Here is a 20,176-nt window from a genome sequence, read left to right as displayed (position 1 = left end):
CTGGCAACAATGGAAATAAGTAAACACACCCTTTGTGTTTGAATGTGATGTTTCCATATCATTCTAACGTAAAATAAAATGGATAGCTACATTTAAAAACCTATCGAGAAATTGTTTTATTTACAACAATATTGTATGTTCTATATGTGTGTGTTTTCATATAGGTTCTTTCATTTAATGCAAAATAAAAAAAAAATCAGGAATGTCTAAGAAAGTGCTTCACTGAAATCAATATTACACAACACATGTTATCATCATCATGTATTGTTTGCTGTGTAAACTGAGCTAGCTGGGGTTACAACCCCCTCAACATACACACGTGTTGAAGCTCTTCTTCACTGTTAGGTCCTGTATGACAGCAGTAAGTCGCGCACTGTTAGGAATCTAAAAACCCTTGAGGGATGTGCGTGTTCATGGAAGACTTCTTGGATGCTGAGAAGCTTTAGTAGGTAAGAAGTTGGCTAAGCTAATTAGCTAATTCAGGTTAGCTTGATAGCTCTCTTCATCAAGTAATGTTACGGCTCTTGTGATAACAACTATGTCGACGTTTCTATGGCCACTAAGTAAAACAAATTCTTGTGTACATGAAAATTAGAATACTTATTAAAGCAGGTCTGATGTTGAGATTTCTCCTTGTGTTTCATGAAGACATGAGTGGTCAAAGTTCTACTCCTGGAGTCAGTAATGGCATCACTCCGCTCCAGCAGATGGTGGCGTCCTGCTCCGGAGCCATCCTCACATCTCTGTTTGGTAAGACGCCCAGACTTAGCATCTGTTACGTTGTCCTTTATAGAAGACGGGTGTTTGGCTCTTGTCTAGTTCATGTGCTGCAACATTATACTGCTGACCGTTTCTCATCATACATCATTGTTTTTCAGTTGTTTTCTACTCTGTTGAGAACATCGACACACACATACACACCAACTTCTAAAGGACTTGCAATTAGATTGAACTTAATGGTTATTTTGGATCCGGTAGTTAGTGATATTTTTGAATTGTTGTGCACTACATTGAGAAGTGTGTCAGACACATATTGGTGTAGTCCAGTAATTCTTAACAGCACCACAAATTACAGCCTCCAAAATGACCATACAGTCGACTCAACACTACTCTAAAACATTTTAATTGTATATGAAGGCAGTATATCTTGCAAAGCTCAACAAGTTTTAACAAGGTGTACATAATAGACTGTCAAATGAGTGCACTGGCAATCCATTACAGACTGAATGCGTGTTTACTTTCTGATATGCTGGTGGGAAGCACAAAAATATTAGACTTGAGAGGCAACTGACAAACAATAAACTATTCTGGGCTATTATAACACATAAGATGAACAATAAGCAAGCATGGATGTGGTGAAACTGATATGTTAATGTGGTAGGCTCTTGTTTTAGATTAGTTGCTGCTGTTTTATTGAACTCTCACAAAACAAAAAATGACCTGATGTTCACAGTGATATCTGACAAATCTGGATCAAGTTTTACTTCATAAAATGTTTGATAGTAATGTGATAGCCCTTTAAATGCGATGCTAGTGTTTTCAAATTAACTGGCATAGTGCAGTAACAGTGTAAATACATGTACAACAATTAGTGCATTGTATTTTGGTGGAACTGCCATATTTAAAAGTCTCATAGTGAGTTTTTGCATTTTTCAGTTACACCTTTGGATGTTGTGAAGATCAGACTTCAAGCACAGAAGAGTCCCTTCCCCAAAGGTATAATGAATATGGGTACGACTTACATCGTTCTAGTGTTATGTTTCATATGATTCCACAGTACGGTAAACATTAGGTGACCACATACATGTTTTCAATATTTAGGTAAATGCTTTGTCTACTGTAATGGACTCATGGACCACTTATGTGTGTGTGAAAACGGCAACTCCAAGGCCTGGTACAAAGCACCCGGTCACTTCAATGGCACACTGGTAAAAACTTTGACATACCTTTAGCTTGTAATCCATTCACTGTTCACTACTGTATTATATAAAAGTTTAGAGTCTGCAGTTCCCTGTCGCATTTGTTTTAGTGGGTGATAGAGCCCATTCTTGTGTGTGTGTAAAGCAGGTCTGCACAGTCATGTTATGATAGAAAACCTCTGCCTGCCAAACAACACATCTTGCTGCACTGACTACACTGTGAATCTCTGCAGGATGCCTTTGTCAAGATTGTACGCCGAGAGGGAATAAAGGCTTTATGGAGCGGTCTACCCCCAACCCTGTGAGTGTGAAGTCTTCTGTGTGTGTTTTCTCCCTTGTTGCACTCTCCTCTTAAAGACGAGTGATGCAGTTGATTGGCATGCGGTTAATTGACGGTCAATTAGTCTGATGCTGAACTCATTAAGGATGCTTTCTTTTGAAGTTGTACCAATTAATGGCAAACCACCTATGGTTGAGACTTTTGTTAAGTGTTATCATAATGGAATCCCCTTTAATAAATCATGTTCCTTAATATATTGGTGTTGCTTTGGTGGCTCACATCTTGCCTGCCTGAAATAATTTGTAAGGAAACATGATTTTGTGTTTAATTCCATATGTGCTGTCTCTAGTGTGATGGCGGTTCCAGCTACAGTGATCTACTTCACGTGCTACGACCAGCTGTGTGCAGCGCTCAGGGTCAGGATGGGCACCTGGGCTGAGGAGGCTCCTCTCCTGGCAGGAGCTATCGCTAGAGGTGAGCTGTGCTGGTGTCCCATCACTGAAGACAAGAGGACAGAATTACAGTTTGACAGTTTGACAGTTGCAAACTTTAACACCAATTAAGATTGTTTACATTTAGTTATTGTTTACAGAACGGCACGTTTTGATTAAATAAAAATGTACCGTGTGGAAATTCATCTTTTCAGTCATTAGCATCAGAGTATGAGTTCATCTCAGCATCGTTCACTCAAAGCAGTTTTAATAATGTTGGTGGTTTAATTACCTGAATAATTTCCAAGGGCAACCACCCATACTTTTCGCCCCCTACACCCCTGGGTATCTGTAATTTCTTCCGACGGTAGATTTCATTTTGAAAATGTGTGAGATATTGTGACCCAGACTGGCTGACTTTGAATCTCTTTTTAATAACTGCCTGTAAGCGGTTATTAAAAACAGAATAAAAAAGCTCTGTTGGCGACGTGTTAATAATTTCATTAGTGGTACACTACATTTTCAAATAAAATGATCCACCAAACTGAAAAATGGCTTTCAGTGATGATAAAGCTTTTTTCACTGTGAATGTCATTGTTATCTGGTGCCTTTTAAATTGTATATTCTTTGTTTGCCCGTTTCTGTCGAGCACATAGGAGAGGTTTGTATTTTTTTTTTAACATTTCATCTCCACTTCGTCTTCGTCCTGTGCGTGTCAGTGGGTTCGGCGACAGTGATCAGCCCTCTGGAGCTGATCCGCACCAAGCTGCAGTCCCAGAAACAGTCGTACAGGGAGCTGACTGACTGCATCCGCTCAGCAGTGGAGACAGAGGGCTGGCTGTCTCTGTGGCGAGGTTTGGGACCCACGCTGCTCCGAGACGTGCCCTTCTCAGCCATGTACTGGTACAACTACGAGAAGGGCAAGAGCTTGCTGTGTGAGCACTACAACACCAGAGAACCCACATTCACCATCACCTTCATATCTGGAGCTGCGTCTGGCTCTGTAAGTGCATCAGCAAACAGAACTTGACAGAAACTATCACAGTTCACACGTTTAACTCTAATCTGCTGTTTTGTTCATTCATATTTCCGTTTGTTTCAGATTGCGTCCATTGTAACATTACCTTTTGATGTTGTCAAAACGAGAAGGCAGGTGGAGCTGGGAGAGCTACAAGCAAAGAATTGTAATTATGGCATTAATTCTTTATTGTCATTTTAACTAGTAAATAGTTGTGAAGGAATTAAAATGTTCTACATCAGTGAAATCCAACCAGGAGTGCATGTCTGCAGTTGCCAGGGGATATTTTGAAATTTTTTAAAAGTAGTAATTTTACATTCACATATTTGTGTCTAGGAGGAAAATCAACACATAAATAGAATTACAATTTGGTGTCAGGCAGAGTCATTGCACACGGAGAACCATAAGCTACCACCTACAATAAGATGACTGCACAACACACAACACACCTCCCACCTGTAACATCCAGTTCGAAGCAGAAACTGAACTCAACAGCTGAAATTAACATATTTGGAACATGACAGGTGAAACTGATGAGGGTTAGCATGAGCTCATCTGACAGAGCCGTGTGGTATGTCAGCGGAAAAAAAAAGGTTGGGAACCACTGATCTACAAACACTGTAACTATATCCTTTGTGGTCAGATGACAAATGGAGTTAATGGGTTGACTGGTGTCCTTGTCTTGTCAGTATCATGTCAGGTCTCATCCTCCACCTTCAGTGTGATGAGCAGGATTGTGGCACAGTACGGCTTTGGCGGTCTGTTTGCAGGTAGACACTTTTGTGGTATTTTTTTAATTATAGTTGTATTTTACTAAATGGTATGTTAACATCTTCTCTTATCTGCCATCTCTCTCTGCCAGGTTTCCTCCCCAGGCTGATCAAAGTGGCCCCGGCCTGTGCCATCATGATCAGCACTTATGAGTTTGGGAAGGCCTTTTTCCGCAAACACAACCAGGAGAGCATACTCAGGCCGCTGCAGACCAGCAACACCTGAACGTTTTCCAATCACTTCTCTTCAAACTGAATACCACTTTGACCAATGCAAGAGGACATCTGGACAGAGGAAGCTAATGTTGCCAAAAAAAAAAAAAGACAAGCAGACAGGGGGAGTGGAAAAATAGATAAAATAGCTTGACCCGTCTCTGCATGACAAATTATAGATGATCAAAATGTATATTAAATTATTTTTAAATTAATATTCTATAGTTTTATGTTCACTTCTTTAAATCCTATGCGCACAACTGAAAAGAAAAATATTTGTCCATCTGTTAAGTGTTCAAATCACATGATGTTAGATGCATTTAACAGCCAGCAGATGGCAGCCACAGTTTTGTTGATAATATGAAAGTTCCCACATCACTGGCTGTATCGCTGGGATCATGTGCACTGAGCCTGAAGTCCTTACAGTAGAAATAAGATTAATCTAAATTTTATTCCTCTGTGTGTCAGTGTTTCTCCCCACTCCAAGAGAGGATGTCCATGTTTTTGCACTTCCACTCCAAACCTCTGTCACCTAAGTCAGTCTAGTGCCATTACATTACGAGTGTCAAGTGTTGTGTATTTTTTTTCAGTTTGACCGGAGACTGCAGAAGAGGACTGTGATAAAATGCAAATATGCATACCCTTTGGAAATGATTTTCATTCACTGACTTTGTTAAAGCTTTATCACCAAACCTGTTCATTGTGTACAAGACACTCATATCAATAGCAAAACTTTCACTGTTTTAGCAAGTGGAGTTTATTCAAAATGAAGCATAAAAAGGCAAACAAATCAGTAAAACATCTGCTGTATGTCTGTGCAAATGACTGCTGGAACGAGCTAAAGGCAAAGTCATGAGTTCAGTGCTGAGGTACTTGGCTAGTCGCCAATAATACAAATTACTTAATACTGATACACTTGATTCTGATTCTCAGAATATCTCTTGAAAGATATTCATTAGTGAGACTTAACACAGGTCATTATTCAGAGTTTAAAGAATGATCTATTTGTGTTAACCAGCCATTAAAGTAAAAATACTGCATTTGAATAATTAAAGGGAATAATAACAGTAGTCCAAAGCTAAACCCAGAACTGAAGGGTGGATATTAATCATAGTGGTCATTACCTGAGAACAAACCACGTGATACTGCATTACGCACAACATTTGACAACATAAAAATCAAAAAGGCGCAGGAACATTTACACCTGAGAACAAAATGTGAGACTACATTATGCCAAACACCAGTGTGAAGATACAACACCATCATGAATCAAAGGAATGAGTGGATTTTTTTTTTTTTTTTGGAATGAAGTGGCAGCAGTAACCGCACAGAGGATATTAAAGGACCCTTTTGACCGCAGGAAACTATTCGTAGTGAGAAATGAGATCAAACACTGACAGACTTGTACTATTTTATGTTTTCTCCTAAACTGATCTGATAGTCAGTATTTTCAGCATGCAGTAAAACCACCTTAGAGAGTCGTGAAGACACACTAGCTCATCATCGTCTTCTCAATACTGTAAAGTCACATGGTAATTCATACATAAACTTTCTATTATTTTAATTCGTTTTCAAGAAAAAAAAACAAAATGCTCCACAAGTAGAAACACCTACAAAACAAAACAACAAAGAAACACATACTGATGAATCTTATGAAGCTTACTAGATCCTCTGTACTAAGCCAGACTTTGAGCACTGTTTCAACTCAAAGGTAAATTTTTAAGACTATTATTCAGTCACAATTCAAAGAACATGCTACACCAGATTCTCAACTTGCAAATCTGTCATCCATCTGTTAAAGCTCTGGGCTCCACATACAGAACATAAACTTGTACAAATCAATATCATCTACTGAGAGAAAGTTCCTGGATTGTCTGGCCTGTCTTTTAGCTCTCCACTCCCTATGACGGAGTGATGCCTGGGCTGCTGATCTCCGTTGCAGGACTGGCCAAACACTCGCTAGACTTCAGGCTGGCCAGAGACTTGTAGCTGGCGACGGAGGTCAGGGAGCCACACAGACCTCTTAGGGAAGGAGTTTCCTCTTTATCTGAATGAGATGGCACACGTGGTTAGTACTCAAATCTTCCTGACAGCAGTGCACACTTGCAGGAGGAGCTGTACCTTGGTGAGGCCACTGTGTGCCGGTCGGCCTGGCCTCCAGACTCAGTGTGTGTGACGGTTCAAGAGAAGTCTGGGAGAGGCTCATGTCTGCAGACAGCTGCTCCAGACTCTGGAAGCTCTTCCTGCCAAGAGAGGATAGAAGTTACGCAAGTGACTGTTGATGACAAGAACAAAGACTGAATCAGCAGCGAGTTTTATAATTGATTCATAAATTAAAGTCAGTAATGATGTAATAATCAGCAGCAGCATCATACACAACCAAACTAAATTTGGAAAGCTAGCGGAATGCGAACTCCTCTACATACTCATCCCACTGTCCCGTGCTCTTCCTGTACAGCAGTGTGTCCAAAGCAACAGCATTGGCATCCAAGGCGTCAGGAGACGGCCACTGATTGGTCAGATGAGCTGTCAACTCCTGTCTGGACCGCAAATCATTGTTCTTCAGCACTGTCCTAAAAACAATAGTCAGTGTCCAGACTAGAAACAATTTACTGACTAAAATAAATTCTTCAAATATAAGTAGCAGTGATATATAGCAGAAATATAAGCTGCACAGATGAGATGAGATAAGACACAAGTAACATAAAAAGATTTAGATGAGAAAGGGTTTTCTCACTGATTTCAAATTCAAATTTCTGGAAAGACACACTGCTGATGGAGCATTTCTTCTTGGCTAAAAGCAGCACTGAGTGTGACTGATTCAACAACACACAAACAACAAACCAGCAGGAACCTCCAGTGTCTTGCTGTGTCCTGAATGTCAAATTCACAGCTGGATCCGCTGCCAAGTCCTCTCCACCTCATCGTCACAACCTCACATGCACTCGTCGACAAACACACAAACACACACACACACACACACACACACACACACACACACACACAGAGAGGAGAATGAACTCACAGTTGATCCTGTAGTTCCAGTATGATGTACTCAAGCTGTTCCTTCTCCAGTGTGTGGGAGAGGTGTGTGTCTGCTAGGTTCTGCTGAAGAGCTTTATTGTGAGACACCGCCTCCGACAGCTGGGCTTCTCGTAGACGGACCAGCTCTTCCAGGTAACCCTGAGGTAAACAAACACACAAACACACACTCTCTGTTTTTCACTTGTTTGTTTAATGCTGGGAAGGCACTGCTTTGTGAACAAACAGCTAAATTCTTTGTTTTCGCTCAAAGCAAATGAAACAACCACAGAGCGCAGAGCTGGAGCCACACAGGAAAGACACATTGCAGATATTTATATAAGAAATAACATCAAGCTGAATGTGTGTTTGGGTCAAAATCACTCTACACAGGACTTAGCTCCTGCTGGCATTTTACAGTTCAAGCCTCTAATTATTATACAGACATCAAAGGAAATGTCACACCGGCATATATTACCATCCAATTTATTTATAAAGAAATAACACTCATATTAAAACACACTTGGGCGATACCTTCTGCTCCAGTGCCAAGCGATACTTCTGCTCAAAGCGTTTGCACTTGCTGACCAAGTTGCTCTGCTCGGTGAAGATGGAGGCGGCGGTGGCCGTTTTGTCGGGGGTGCTGCTCTCACTGCCGCTGCTCCCCATAGTCCTCATCTCCTCCTCGTCACTGCTGATGCTGTCTGCACTGCAAAAGGAACCACGGCGTGCCTCATGTTAGTACAAATCCTATACAGCAGGGGCAGCGGGCTAAATATCCCCAGAGCATTTCATAGTTAAAACTAGCTACAGGATTTTTCACAAATGTGCTGTAGAAAGCAATGATGACACAAGGCTCATGTAAATCCCAATAAATCTTTGTAAAAAAAAAACTTTGTAACATCTAATACCGCACCCACTTGAGGAGACTCAGGCTATTTGACCAGTGCACGGTGCTAAAATGAAGTCTAATAAACTTACGAGATAAATAACATGGGTAAATAATATAATTCAGCCTATCTGACCGGAACAGATTTGTCTCTGCAATGGTCTTTTCATTCAGTCATATCTCCAGTATCTTTACAGTGCAACACAAAACATTATGTTGATGTTTACATGTACATTTTTGCCAAATAAAGATTATCACAAACCACAGAAACTCTGACATCTGCCCACAGATACAACACTAAAACTGTTTTATAAATAAATGATTCTTAAATGAAACAGAAATAAACGAAACATAACAAAAACATATGAGAATGCATTTCCACCCTGCCTGCAATGCTGCTTTCACTGAACAGTGCTACAAAAAAAAAAAAACTGGCTGAACGTAATTGCTGACCCCTGCTAAACAGTTCACTGATGATGACGTGTGTAACGGGCGTTATTTGACCTGACATACTTCTGAGTGAACTTCAGGTAAGGCGTGTAGTCAATCACGGCGGGGCAGCTGCCGTCCAGACCGTCCCCTTTCAGACAGAAGCTTAAGAGAGAAGACAGAATGGAAAAATCTAAATATTATACGCCTATCATTTTACAGTATAAGGCTACATATACGAAATGTAGCAAAGGACTTGTAAAGGCATGTAGTGTAACTCTGAAGGTCTTCTGGTGTCCTCCCTCAGTTATCTACTTCTTGCTTTTACAACTTCAATGATTGGTTTAACCCTGTGGAGTCCGTCTGTGACCACTGTTTTATTGACAGTTCCATAACTTTATATATCATGAAGAGACAAGCTGAGGAAATCAGTTGAAAGTGCTGTTGTGGGACTTTCATACACAGAGCCTGAATTGTTAACATTTTCCATGATTTCCATGATTTATAATTTTAGTGAAAAGTGCACAAAAATTAGTTGGAATAAAATCCCTTTAATTGTAAATAGACTACTATATGTATTGTACTTTAATTTCTTACATATTTCTGCTTTATTAGTGTGTACAAATAGTAAAACAATCATTTTTACAACCTTGAGCCGTTCTATAATAATATTTCGATTGATTATGACTATGACTTCGTGGCAATTTATAATTTGTCATACTTACAGCGGAGTTTGTGCTGAAAAGAAGATACAATGCATGTGGGCTAGGGACAGTTTAGGGACTGAGCACCAAACAGCAGAACATGATCCAGGATTAGTACCTGAAGTCGATGGTGTTGAGTCCGATGAGCGTGTCCGCTAAAAGCCCCGCCTCCTCTCCCAGCATGATCGCTCCATCCTCGTAAAACCTCCTAGAGGCAACACATGTGCACACGTTATTGGCATGAATTCAGCTCACACCACTCTAGATTTAGTCAACTGACTGACTGTAAGATGTTATAACTGACGGCCTGAGGTCAAACATAAAAGAAGGATTAAATTAACCTGTAGCACACCGCCATTGGAGAGAGACCCTTCATAAATACACTTGCTCTGATAAACCGTCTGTGGGATGGTAATACACCCTTGGTTGAGGGGGAAATGTATGTATTAAGAGCACTACATTAAGACCTGGTGGTTTTGAAGTCCCTCAGTGCAGATGAGATGTATTCTGACAGTCTTTTCTCCATCAGGACCACTCTGATCCATGCCCTGCCCTGCAGACAGAGGAAGAAAACATCCAGCTGTTTGTAGAAGCTTATATCATACACTATACACAATAACAAAAGTAAGAGTCTACACAAAATAAGTGAAAAGTTTGGCCTGCTGGTGGCGCTACAAGAAAAATTGGGATCAGCAGAGTCAGTAGGATTCCTCCCCTGAAAACAATGAATGTCTGAAAAAAGTCTCATGGCAATCCATCAATGGCATTATGCGCTATGTATCAAAGGCCATAAATGCCTTGACTTAATGGCAGTTAATGACATGTCTTGTACAAATCGTTAAACCCCTTTTTTTCAAACTTTACTTAAAACTTCAGAGAGTCATTTGTAAGCTCAGCAGGTCTCATGACTGAAACCTCTACACAATGTGCTGAAAAGCTAATGTCATAATTTCAAAATTGCCTTTCTGTTTTAAATACAAAGCTGCTGATTTCTCTGAGTTCATGACCCGAGAAAGTGTGTGAGACAGTGAGTACTGTTCTCACCTACAGCCTGTCTGCAGAACAATGTTAACTCCAGTTGTTTGTTCTCTTGCCCGCAGGGTAAGACTGAGTCACATTGTTTGAGCATGTGTGTTATTAACTTTTTCTTTTTTGACTGTTTTCCCTTTGTTCTTTTTCTGAGAGGATAATGCAAAGTAAGCTAAAGTAACAAATGTCTGATTCTGCATTGTGTGTGCTGTAGGTCAGGATACATTTGGGCTCAAAGCAGAGGATGTAGTGCTTTGTATACAAAACTGATGTTGCTTATATCAATTTTTGGCTAAATTTGCTAAATTAACAAATGCTAAATTTTGTATTTATCAAATGTAGTCTCTGCAGTTGTTTAAGTGATCCAAGTTCTTTTGTTCCCTGCTGCATGAGGTAATTCAATTAAGTTATTAAAAAGGTATTAAATCTGATGCTCTTCAACCCAATACTCCAGATTGGTTTTAGCCTCACCTTAGCTCTTGACGATCGCACATTCTCCATGCTCTCGATGCTTCGAATGCAATTATGAGGGACTTTACTGCAGGCTGCTTTTATGTAATCCCAGAAACTCCGAGGACTCTCATAGCCGAACCAAGTAGTCTGACCTGAGAGAAAGAGGGACAGAAATAGAGATTTGTACAAGCGTGAATCTGAATTCATACTGTTCACGATTTTAAAAGATGCACAAAGCATCGTTGCCTTTGTTTTACAAAATTAAGAAACAAGTAAATTCATCTACCAAATAAAGACAGAAGAATAATATTGGATTCTGCAGTTTTAATGTTGCTCTTGCTCGTATAAGTTAATTACCTGCTTGTTTGTGGTGACATTTTGGTTTTATGTTTTCATAAACATATCTGCATGCATGCATGTGGGTGAGGAGGAGGTTGTTTTTTTTTTTACCTTTGAGTCGATGATTGAGGATGTGCTCCAGGATGGAGACGAAGTTAATGAACTCTGGAGATGAGTCATCTATTGTCTCAAAACAGGAGCGGTCCAGCAGAGTCTTCACTGAAAACCTGAACATAAATGATGATGTAAACACTGGTATTAAAATCAGTTACTGGACCTGTAGCTTACAGGGGAACTGCACTAATTTTACACATAGAGTATGTAGTAAAAGAGGATGCCAGCAGGAGAGTTGGAAAGACAATTCTAGGCTCAAATAAAAAGATGCCTTGACATGCATCAGGGACTAAAAATTCAGGATATCTCAGCCTCTGCTGCCTTTGATTTTTACCTGTGTTTTTAAAAATCTGTCTCTTGTGAACTACTTTAATTCATGGAAGTACATCAATAGATGACTGGAGTATCCCTTTAAATGCATAAGAGATCGATCACCATTTTTCTACAGTGACACGTAAGTATCTACAGTGATATGCAGCCCAGTACAACAGTCATGTGCACCGACCGACTCGGCTTAATCTGGTTTCAACTAATTAGGCAGGAAGGGGAGTTAATGGACAAGCCTGCAATGTGTGTTGGTGTGTGTGTGTGTGTGGCCTTGTTTTACTATATTTGTGGGGTCCAAAAACCAAGATGCTGGACCTCACAAGTTTAAATTTCTGTTTGAGGATTAAGACTTGGTTTTAGGGTTATGATTAGATTCAGGCTTTGGTTAGAGGTGGGGGAAGGGTTAGGGTTAGGCATTCAGTTGTGATGGCTAAGGTTAGGGTAAGAGGCAAGGAAATGCATTATCTTAATGACAGGTCCCACAAATGTAGTAAGACAAGAGAGTGCATGACAGTGTGTGTGAGTGTGTGTGTGTGTGTGTGTGTGTGTGTGTGTGTGTGCTGGCAAATTGTGTGCAGATCTTAAAGTCAAAATTAAATAATCTGACTTCATATATCACTCTGCTTCTCCATCTCGTTGCTTAGCAGCAGGGTGACCGGAGTGTGTGTGTGCTTGCTGTGAAACAAGCCAAAAACTCACGCATTTCAGCTTGTTTCCATGAGTCAGGGTAATGAACTACATGTTGTTTTTGTCTTAGAAATTACGTCACTGTGAAGATGGTTTTTAACACACGATCGGTCAAACCAATTGATCTTTCTATTGCATCAACTGAATAAAGCAACCGCCTTAGGGTCAGACAGCCTGAGATCCTTAAGGCCTGAAAACATCTTCAATAATGACCACCCACACTGGACCCGTTGCTAGGCAACTGACAACAATAATCGACATCACCTCATTGCCTTTCTAAAAAATAGTGAATGATTTGTTTTCATATCATGCTTATGAATGAGAGAAGTGACAAACTTGTACATTTTAAACTCCATAACAAATGTTTTTTCTCACAGACTCAGTAAACAGGACGCCACTTTATGGCATCAATATTTCAGCTGATTTGATTTCATCTGAGGATAGGCCTCTATCACTGAGGACATTTTGACATGTCACAGCAGGAAAAGCACAGGTGTAAATAATAAAATTAATGAATGATTGCTGAATGCCATTTACTGGGACACCTTGACCTTTCCTACTATGATAACTCGAAATAACTGATGTGAAAACAGCCAGTTGTGTAGATGTGTGCAAACTGTGCTCACTTCTCGCTTTATCATGTTTCTTTCAGAAAATCATGTGCTTGAATAGATATTATTACAAATCCTCTTAGAGAGCATTGATCCATGTTGATGCTCTTCTCTTTTGCCTTTAGCAGCCAGTACTTTTTTTTTTCCTGAGTTCATTCTGAATCTGTATGTTCGTTTTGCCAATTGCCCTTTACTCCCAGATTTAAAATCACAATGAGAACTTAAAGTTTTTACTACAGAAGTAAAACAGTGGTTTAAACAACAACAAAAAAACAACAACAACTCAACCACAAACAACAAATCTATGCTTACATACTGTATTCACACTTAAAGTCAAACACTATAACACACTATCATGTCGGTGTTTACACAGTCATAGAAAACACATATACACACACATAGACACATGTAGGAGATCTGTCCTGTTGTTTTTATCCTGATTCTGTTTTGTCAACTCCTTTGTTTGGATGTGTTAACCTCGATTTTAAAGTCTTGAGTTAAACCAGTGACAAGCTGCAAATTAGTGTCAGCTAGACGCCCTACATACACTACATCTGTTACTGCTAATTTGTATGTAACACTGTTTATCTGTATGGCCCCTGTCAAATAAACAAACAAATAAATAAACAACAACAAAAGCCTTTTACCACTGAAATTTTTTTAAGTTTCCTTTGTGTGGAGAGGAAGAGGAAGACGCTGACTTTCCTGTTCAACAAGATCGTGGCGACTAACATCAAGTCAGATCAATATCTATTTATATAGCCCAATATCAAAAATCACTAATTTGTCTCATGGAGCTTTTACAATCTGTACAGCAAACAATACACTCTGTCCTTACACCCTCAATTTGGTTATGGACACACAAAATAAAATCCTTGGAGAAACCTCAGGAAGAGCCAGCATCATGGCATCACATGAATAACCTCTATCCTCCATTAGCACCGTGAGCTTGATGACGTCAGCTAATTCCCAGTACAGCTCTGCTCAGTGTCAACTTCAGAGGAGGTGTAATCAGCCAGAGTAAGTGAAAACACCTACGTGGGTGTGCAGTGTATTAACATACCGAGATATAGACCTTTAATGGAACCCTTTAAAGCAACACTGGAGGTAAATGTTGGCTAATGGTTGAGAAAAAGGCAAAAAATAAAATTGCAGAAATACTGCAACAAAACCTTTAAACATCTTTGAGAACTGTGTCTTAAAACATCGGAAGTCGTGCAGAAGTATGTCAGGCAAACCACCAGCACATCTCACAGAGTGTTATGTGGTGTGTTGTGAAATGTCTCAGAAACATTTATCACAGCATCAGAGGAAGTAAAGATACTTCTATGACCAAAGACACGCTTGGACTTGGACTGCTGCAGAAAGCGAAAATCGTTTAAAATTTGTCATTCACTAAAACATTCCTCAGTATAATGAGGGTGATTCAACTGTTCTATTCATCTTAACTGGTGCAGCAGAGTGTGTCCCAGACTTCTGACTGACAGTGTATACAAAAATAGCAACAGTGATGTTTGTATTCTCGGTTAGAGCAAACACTAAAACCTGCAGGGTTTATGATGAAGTACGAAGCTGCTCTCTTCAGTCACAGCTCCTCAGTGTTAAATGTAAATAATGAAATTACTTTTCTTAATGTATTTTGACCCCTTCTGGATCTCATCAGCCAAAACAGAACAGAGCTTCTAGAGAATATGAAAGTAAAAAACAAGTGGCATCTTTTTAATGGCAGATGTGTAGTTGTGTTCAAGGCTGCTACAGCAGCTACAATAACGTCTTGTCTTTCCTCTCACACTCACTTCCAGCAATGATCTGACTGTCATTTCTCTAGCAGCCTGCTGCTGAGCCAGTCAATATGAACTCACACCGCGCAGACAAACATTGTTCAAATCCACTGAACTTTAAATTTTAGTGAAGATCTAGTGAAGTTTCCAATGATCCTGAATAGTTCTTCACATCAGGCCAAATTTGGGGGAAATGTGTATGAAATTGTATGTAAGATGCCCAGAAGTGATCAGCCATAACAAACATGGAAAATATTTCACTCAGTGTTAAACATCACATACAGTTTATATATAAAAGACCTAGAAAAATACAATACAGAAGAGATCAGTTACAAAGGCTGGAAAGTTTTTCCTAGATTAATCATTTTATCTATAAAACACCAGAAAAATAGCATAAAATAATCTAAATTTCCCAGAGCCCATGTCACATTCAAAGTGCTTGTTTTATCCAACCAACAGTCCAAAACTATTTACTATCATATATAAGAAGGAAATGCATCAAATCTTTACATTTGAGAAGCTGGGACCAGAGAATATTTGGTATTTTTATTGAAAAATGAAATGATTAATCAATCATCAAAATAGTTACTGATTAAATTATTGTTTATTTACGAATGGACTAATAATTTTAACTCTAAATTATACTGTTAGACAGTGTGGAACAAGTTCTATTTTAAGGGGCATTAAGAGGGAGAAACTGAATATTTAATCCCATTCGCTTTTCTTAGAGAAATACTGCTGTCTTCAGTCAGTTTGTCAGTTTGCCATCCGTCATCTCTCTCTTTTCTCTCCTCCGCTTGTGCCAATCATTGAGTTGATGGCTGGTGCGGAGGCAGAAAGAGGCGGGAAAGGACCAGACTGGTCAGTAAAGAGTGTTTTTCACTTCACATCTGTTTAAGGTGATGGAAACAGGGAGATGAACACCTCACCACGCTGAAGCCTGAAAACCCTGTTAATGCTGCTTATTTCATCACATGAAATGACTGAGCAGACGGAGCAGGTGGGGAATCATCAGTTTGTTTTTTGATCTGTTACACTTACTTGGTGCTAAAATAGAAAAAAAAAAACCTACACCTCCGTATTTTCCTTTTGCTCTGACCCTTTCTACTTGTCTGTTTCAAACGCACCACAGGGACTGTCAGTCAGTTACTGACATCTGCCAGCAGCACTTAAAGGACCACAAATCAATACTGCAGAGCAGAGAGCTTTCACTTCAGCTGACATAGAAACAAGAAGAAACAGACAGGCCACATGTGTGTACTCAGTTTATCTCTTATAAATGCATTGAGGAATACAGGTCAGGTTTTCAATATTGTTTATGGGAATGTTTGTTGTACATTCTACAAAAACACCCAATTTATGCAGTGATTTTTACACTCCATATCTTTAAATTTGAGTGTGAAAAAACGTTAGTAATTCTCCACTTGAGTTATAGAAGTGCTTTTAGACCAGTGCTAAGACTTACAGAAAATATTATTGCAGTTACATGAACATAAAAATGTGAAAAAAATCATAAATAAAACATTTTACAAAATTGTTTTTGGTGACTGATCCAAAAATGTTAACTGGATTTGGACTCCTGTTCTCAGGATTTTACAAATACTTTAACCCTAATTAATTGAAGGTAATTAAAACTGAAATGTAGTTGCAGGTACGAAAGAGATTGTCTTGAACACACACATGACAATGGAATCTAGCTACCCGAGGTCACCCAGCTAGATATATCATATTTTCATAAACTACACAGAGTGACTTTCTTCTCTGTAAGGATGAAGTCATATTTTTAGTCAAACATGGGGTCGGGGTTGGAGTCATGTTCCCTTTAAAGCTAACCCCAGACAAATGCTTACGTCTGAAATGATCAATTAATAAATCTGCCGTCACAAATTCAGCTGCAGACGCTGCTTCATCCTCCTCGTCATAAAAACAGAAATCAGTGTGAGGAATTCCCACCTGCACACCGTGAGCAGGTTCCTCCTCTCCACCGCGGCGCTCCTGACTGCTCCCCGCTTTCGAATGAGATGCAGCCCCACGCCGAGCGACGCCATCCGTGGCTGCGGCCGGAGGACGGTGCGCTGCAGTCCCGGCTCCGCTCCCTCTGCACTAGGCAGGGCAGGACCAGCCGTCTCCGTCAGCCTGGAGGAGCACACGCTGAACAGCCGGAGGAGGGGTAGGACAGAAGTGTGTGTCAAGTCAGGCACAATGACCAAGTATTAAAGGATTTCCTGGTGGAACTTTCAAAATAAAAGCTCGTATAGTAAGGACTCGCTAAGAATGTCATCCACAATATTAAAACGATAGACCTACTGTTTACTTGTTCATGCATTATCACTGGTCAAAAATAAGTTTTTAATTCACATACCTCTTTTAGGTAGATGCTGCTTATGCTGTTTGTTCTAAAAATCAATTTATGTCAACAGACACTGGTCCACGGCTGGTAGATGTCATTAACATCCTGATATGGTTTTGTGTTATATAAACAGGACTAATAGTTGACACTAAGCACGCTGAGGTCATGTCCTCTGTAGCTTTTAAATTAGGAGTTTTAGGGCCGTAGTGGTTTATTTGTTTATTTCTACATTTATTTATCTCTTTTAATCAAAATCAAATATAATAATTCAGCACTTCCCTGCTGGAATTTATTGCAGTGTAAAAATATCATTCAACAATATCTAAACTCTTAGTTTCTTTTACATGTTCTAATGTGTGCTTCAGCTGGCCTGCTTTTATTTTGAAACTAATTTTGTCCAAGCGGTAATGTAAATAACAAGAGTTGTTACTGTCTCCAGTCATCAGTGTGAGGAGTTAAATAAAGGTGTGTGTAGATGCCCATCATCCATACACAGAAGATGACTCCGGTGTAAATGTTATGCAGGTTTTAGTTTTACTCAGCTGTGAGTAAAAAGCTGATTCATCCAACAAAATGAATGAAAAGACTCTTTCTCTGTTTATCTCCTCTTGACATTTACATTCAAGAGCATTGGTGATATAAACAATTTTTACCATATGAATTACAGGTGTTTTCACATATGTTAATATAGGCTTTGAGTTATAGATTTAAGGAGCATTTACCTCTGTGTTAACAAAACATTAGGCTATAATCAAACGCTTTGCAGCATCATTAAACATCATTCATTATTTTTTGTCGCGTTACATTGTTCATGTCAGTGTAAAACGAGCTGCCTATCGTTACATTTGGGGGTGAGAGTGTTACCTTGTTCCAGCGCTGTGTTTTGATTTTGGTCAGTTGTTGTTTACATTCGCTGTAGACCCTGATTGTGCCTTTTAGATCCCTTTAAATTCAATGAAGTCATCGTGAAGGAGGAGCGCGCCACCCAGTGGTCTCAAATAAAACAGCAGGGTCTGGGTTCACTCCAATATCTATACATATCCATGCATCCTTGACTCCTTCACTTGCATCTCCTACTCCCCACTCCTTACCTAAGCCATCCACAAGCTGAATGAAGGTGGTTGTCATAGTTTGTCATCGGAGTCTGTTCCTGCCATGCAGCTCTGGACCCCTAAGACCCCTGACAAAGTGGTCAGTACATTTAATTTGCTGTCTCTAAGTCCACTTTTAAAGTACCTGTGGGCTACTTAACTTAAAGTATTTGAGTATTTCAACTCCACCACATCTTAAAAGGGAAACATTGTACTTTTCATAATGACAGTTACTTACCTTTCAGATTAAAGATGTTACGAAAATAAACAAACAAAAACATTATAAACTTCTAAAATACAACGGATTGTTAAAGATTACAGTGGTTTCCAACCTTTCTGGCATGTGATACAGAAAAGCATGGACCCTTGTCACGTTTCAGATGGCTGTGGTTTTGGCAGTTCCACCAAAGAGACACTTCACCTCTAAACTACTCAGATGATTTAATTTAAATAATGCTAATAATAAAAAGCTCTGGGTTGCGAACCACCGGACTAAAAAGCCTCATCTCAACCAGGCAGCTACAGAAAGTAAAATGCTACATTCACATTGATGCATCAGTATTAATGTTATATATAATAATATATCATTGCTGCTGATTACATTTTGTATTTTTATTGAAGTAGGATTTTGAAGGACCATGTGTTGTTAGTTCAACATAAGTCCTTCACTGCTAATCAGGCAAAGTAAAGGTGAAAGCCCCTGTGTCGCTTTAAGCTTGGAGCCCCCGATGTCTGAATGAATGTGTGTACACTGCAGTGTAATGCAATACAACAGTTCTGCAAAAATACTTTCTTTCATTGTGAAACTTGTTTATTATTTTTTGTATAGTATAGTTGTTAGTGTTGTCGTGTTTGATTACATTAAATTTCAAGATTCAAAAGTATTTTTGTTTCACTTTTTGGGTCATTCGGTATATAAATAAACATCAAGATTTTGAGGAAAACAAATTTGAGAGACATTCACAAATCTGTCATCTTTTGTTTTATAGCTCTTTTGAAAAAGTTCAGGAAACCAAACCAGGACAGAACAGCGGCGTCTTGTATTCATGTGTCCTGATTAACCCACTGTCTTTGGTCTTATGACCTCAGAAACAGGCAACATGTGCTCTCTGAGTAACGTGAATCAAACCACTTACAAACCACCGGAGTGACAGTTCCCATGACGACACTGTTAAAAGCACCCTTTACAGGAAACACGTGACACAGCTGTACATATGATGACCTTTGCTGAGTTCACACTTATGATGGTCTTACTGTTGAAGATAAGACACACAAAATCACTGTGAGGGAATTTCCAAGCGGGATTCAAAATGAGACACCAGTATTAACATTAGTTACTCTGGAAGGAACGTTTCACAAAGGTATGAGAATGGGAGTAAAATATGACAGGATATGATAGGATAGCAAGATGGAAACGTCTTTATGGTCTTTTATCAATGAGTCACACAATGTCAGAGTTCACCAAGAGATGCAATCACCACGTGACATAACGTAATTGTTGAACAAATAAATTACTTTTGAGGTTTTTAAAATGAGGATCACTTGTTCACTGACGTCTGTGTCTGCTCTATGGTTTCTAGCTGTGGTCTCACCTTTGACTCACACTGAGGTAACATTATGACCTTATGTAAAGTAGCAATTTGACCATTTAACACCTAACGCACAAGATTCAGCAGTAATGTTGACTGTTAAACTCTTTTTGGACATTTTTGTGATCATT

The 20,176-nt window shown here is 39.4% G+C and overlaps 2 protein-coding genes across 7 annotated transcripts; one reads left to right on the top strand and one right to left on the bottom strand.

Annotated features, from left to right (window-relative positions):
• The first annotated feature begins 246 nt into the window (after nucleotides 1–246).
• Nucleotides 247–4,768, top strand: slc25a40 (solute carrier family 25 member 40). 3 transcript variants are annotated; one of them, XM_022766216.1, is made up of 10 exons: nucleotides 247–445; nucleotides 649–750; nucleotides 1,657–1,716; nucleotides 1,822–1,928; nucleotides 2,153–2,220; nucleotides 2,549–2,673; nucleotides 3,350–3,633; nucleotides 3,733–3,814; nucleotides 4,338–4,418; nucleotides 4,511–4,768. In XM_022766216.1, the coding sequence occupies exons 1-10, from the start codon at nucleotides 430–432 to the stop codon at nucleotides 4,642–4,644; spliced, it is 1,059 nt and encodes a 352-aa protein (XP_022621937.1). In that variant the 5' UTR covers nucleotides 247–429; the 3' UTR covers nucleotides 4,645–4,768. The 3 variants fall into 3 exon arrangements, with proteins under 3 accessions (XP_022621937.1, XP_022621936.1, XP_022621938.1); XM_022766215.1 differs by having other exon boundaries at nucleotides 1,657–1,731; XM_022766217.1 differs by having other exon boundaries at nucleotides 247–449; nucleotides 1,657–1,731.
• Nucleotides 4,769–5,369: 601 nt separating this feature from the next.
• On the bottom strand, nucleotides 5,370–17,136 carry rundc3b (RUN domain containing 3B). 4 transcript variants are annotated; one of them, XM_022766210.1, is made up of 11 exons: nucleotides 16,969–17,136; nucleotides 11,607–11,722; nucleotides 11,175–11,308; nucleotides 10,142–10,227; nucleotides 9,793–9,882; nucleotides 9,046–9,135; nucleotides 8,187–8,361; nucleotides 7,657–7,814; nucleotides 7,058–7,204; nucleotides 6,753–6,874; nucleotides 5,370–6,678 (listed from the first exon to the last, which is right to left on the bottom strand). In XM_022766210.1, exons 1-11 carry the CDS (start codon nucleotides 17,061–17,063, stop codon nucleotides 6,533–6,535), a joined length of 1,359 nt encoding a protein of 452 aa, XP_022621931.1. In that variant the 5' UTR covers nucleotides 17,064–17,136; the 3' UTR covers nucleotides 5,370–6,532. The 4 variants fall into 4 exon arrangements, with proteins under 4 accessions (XP_022621931.1, XP_022621932.1, XP_022621933.1 ...); XM_022766211.1 differs by having other exon boundaries at nucleotides 9,055–9,135; XM_022766212.1 differs by lacking the exon at nucleotides 7,058–7,204.
• Between the last annotated feature and the right edge of the window lie 3,040 nt (nucleotides 17,137–20,176).

This window comes from Seriola dumerili, unplaced genomic scaffold, assembly GCF_002260705.1.
Source record: "Seriola dumerili isolate Sdu_G_001 unplaced genomic scaffold, Sdu_1.0 BDQW01000814.1, whole genome shotgun sequence".
NCBI classification, from domain to species: Eukaryota; Metazoa; Chordata; class Actinopteri; order Carangiformes; family Carangidae; genus Seriola; species Seriola dumerili.
The sequence above is the reverse complement of the archived record's forward strand: the minus strand, read 5'-3'. Positions and strand labels throughout refer to the sequence as shown.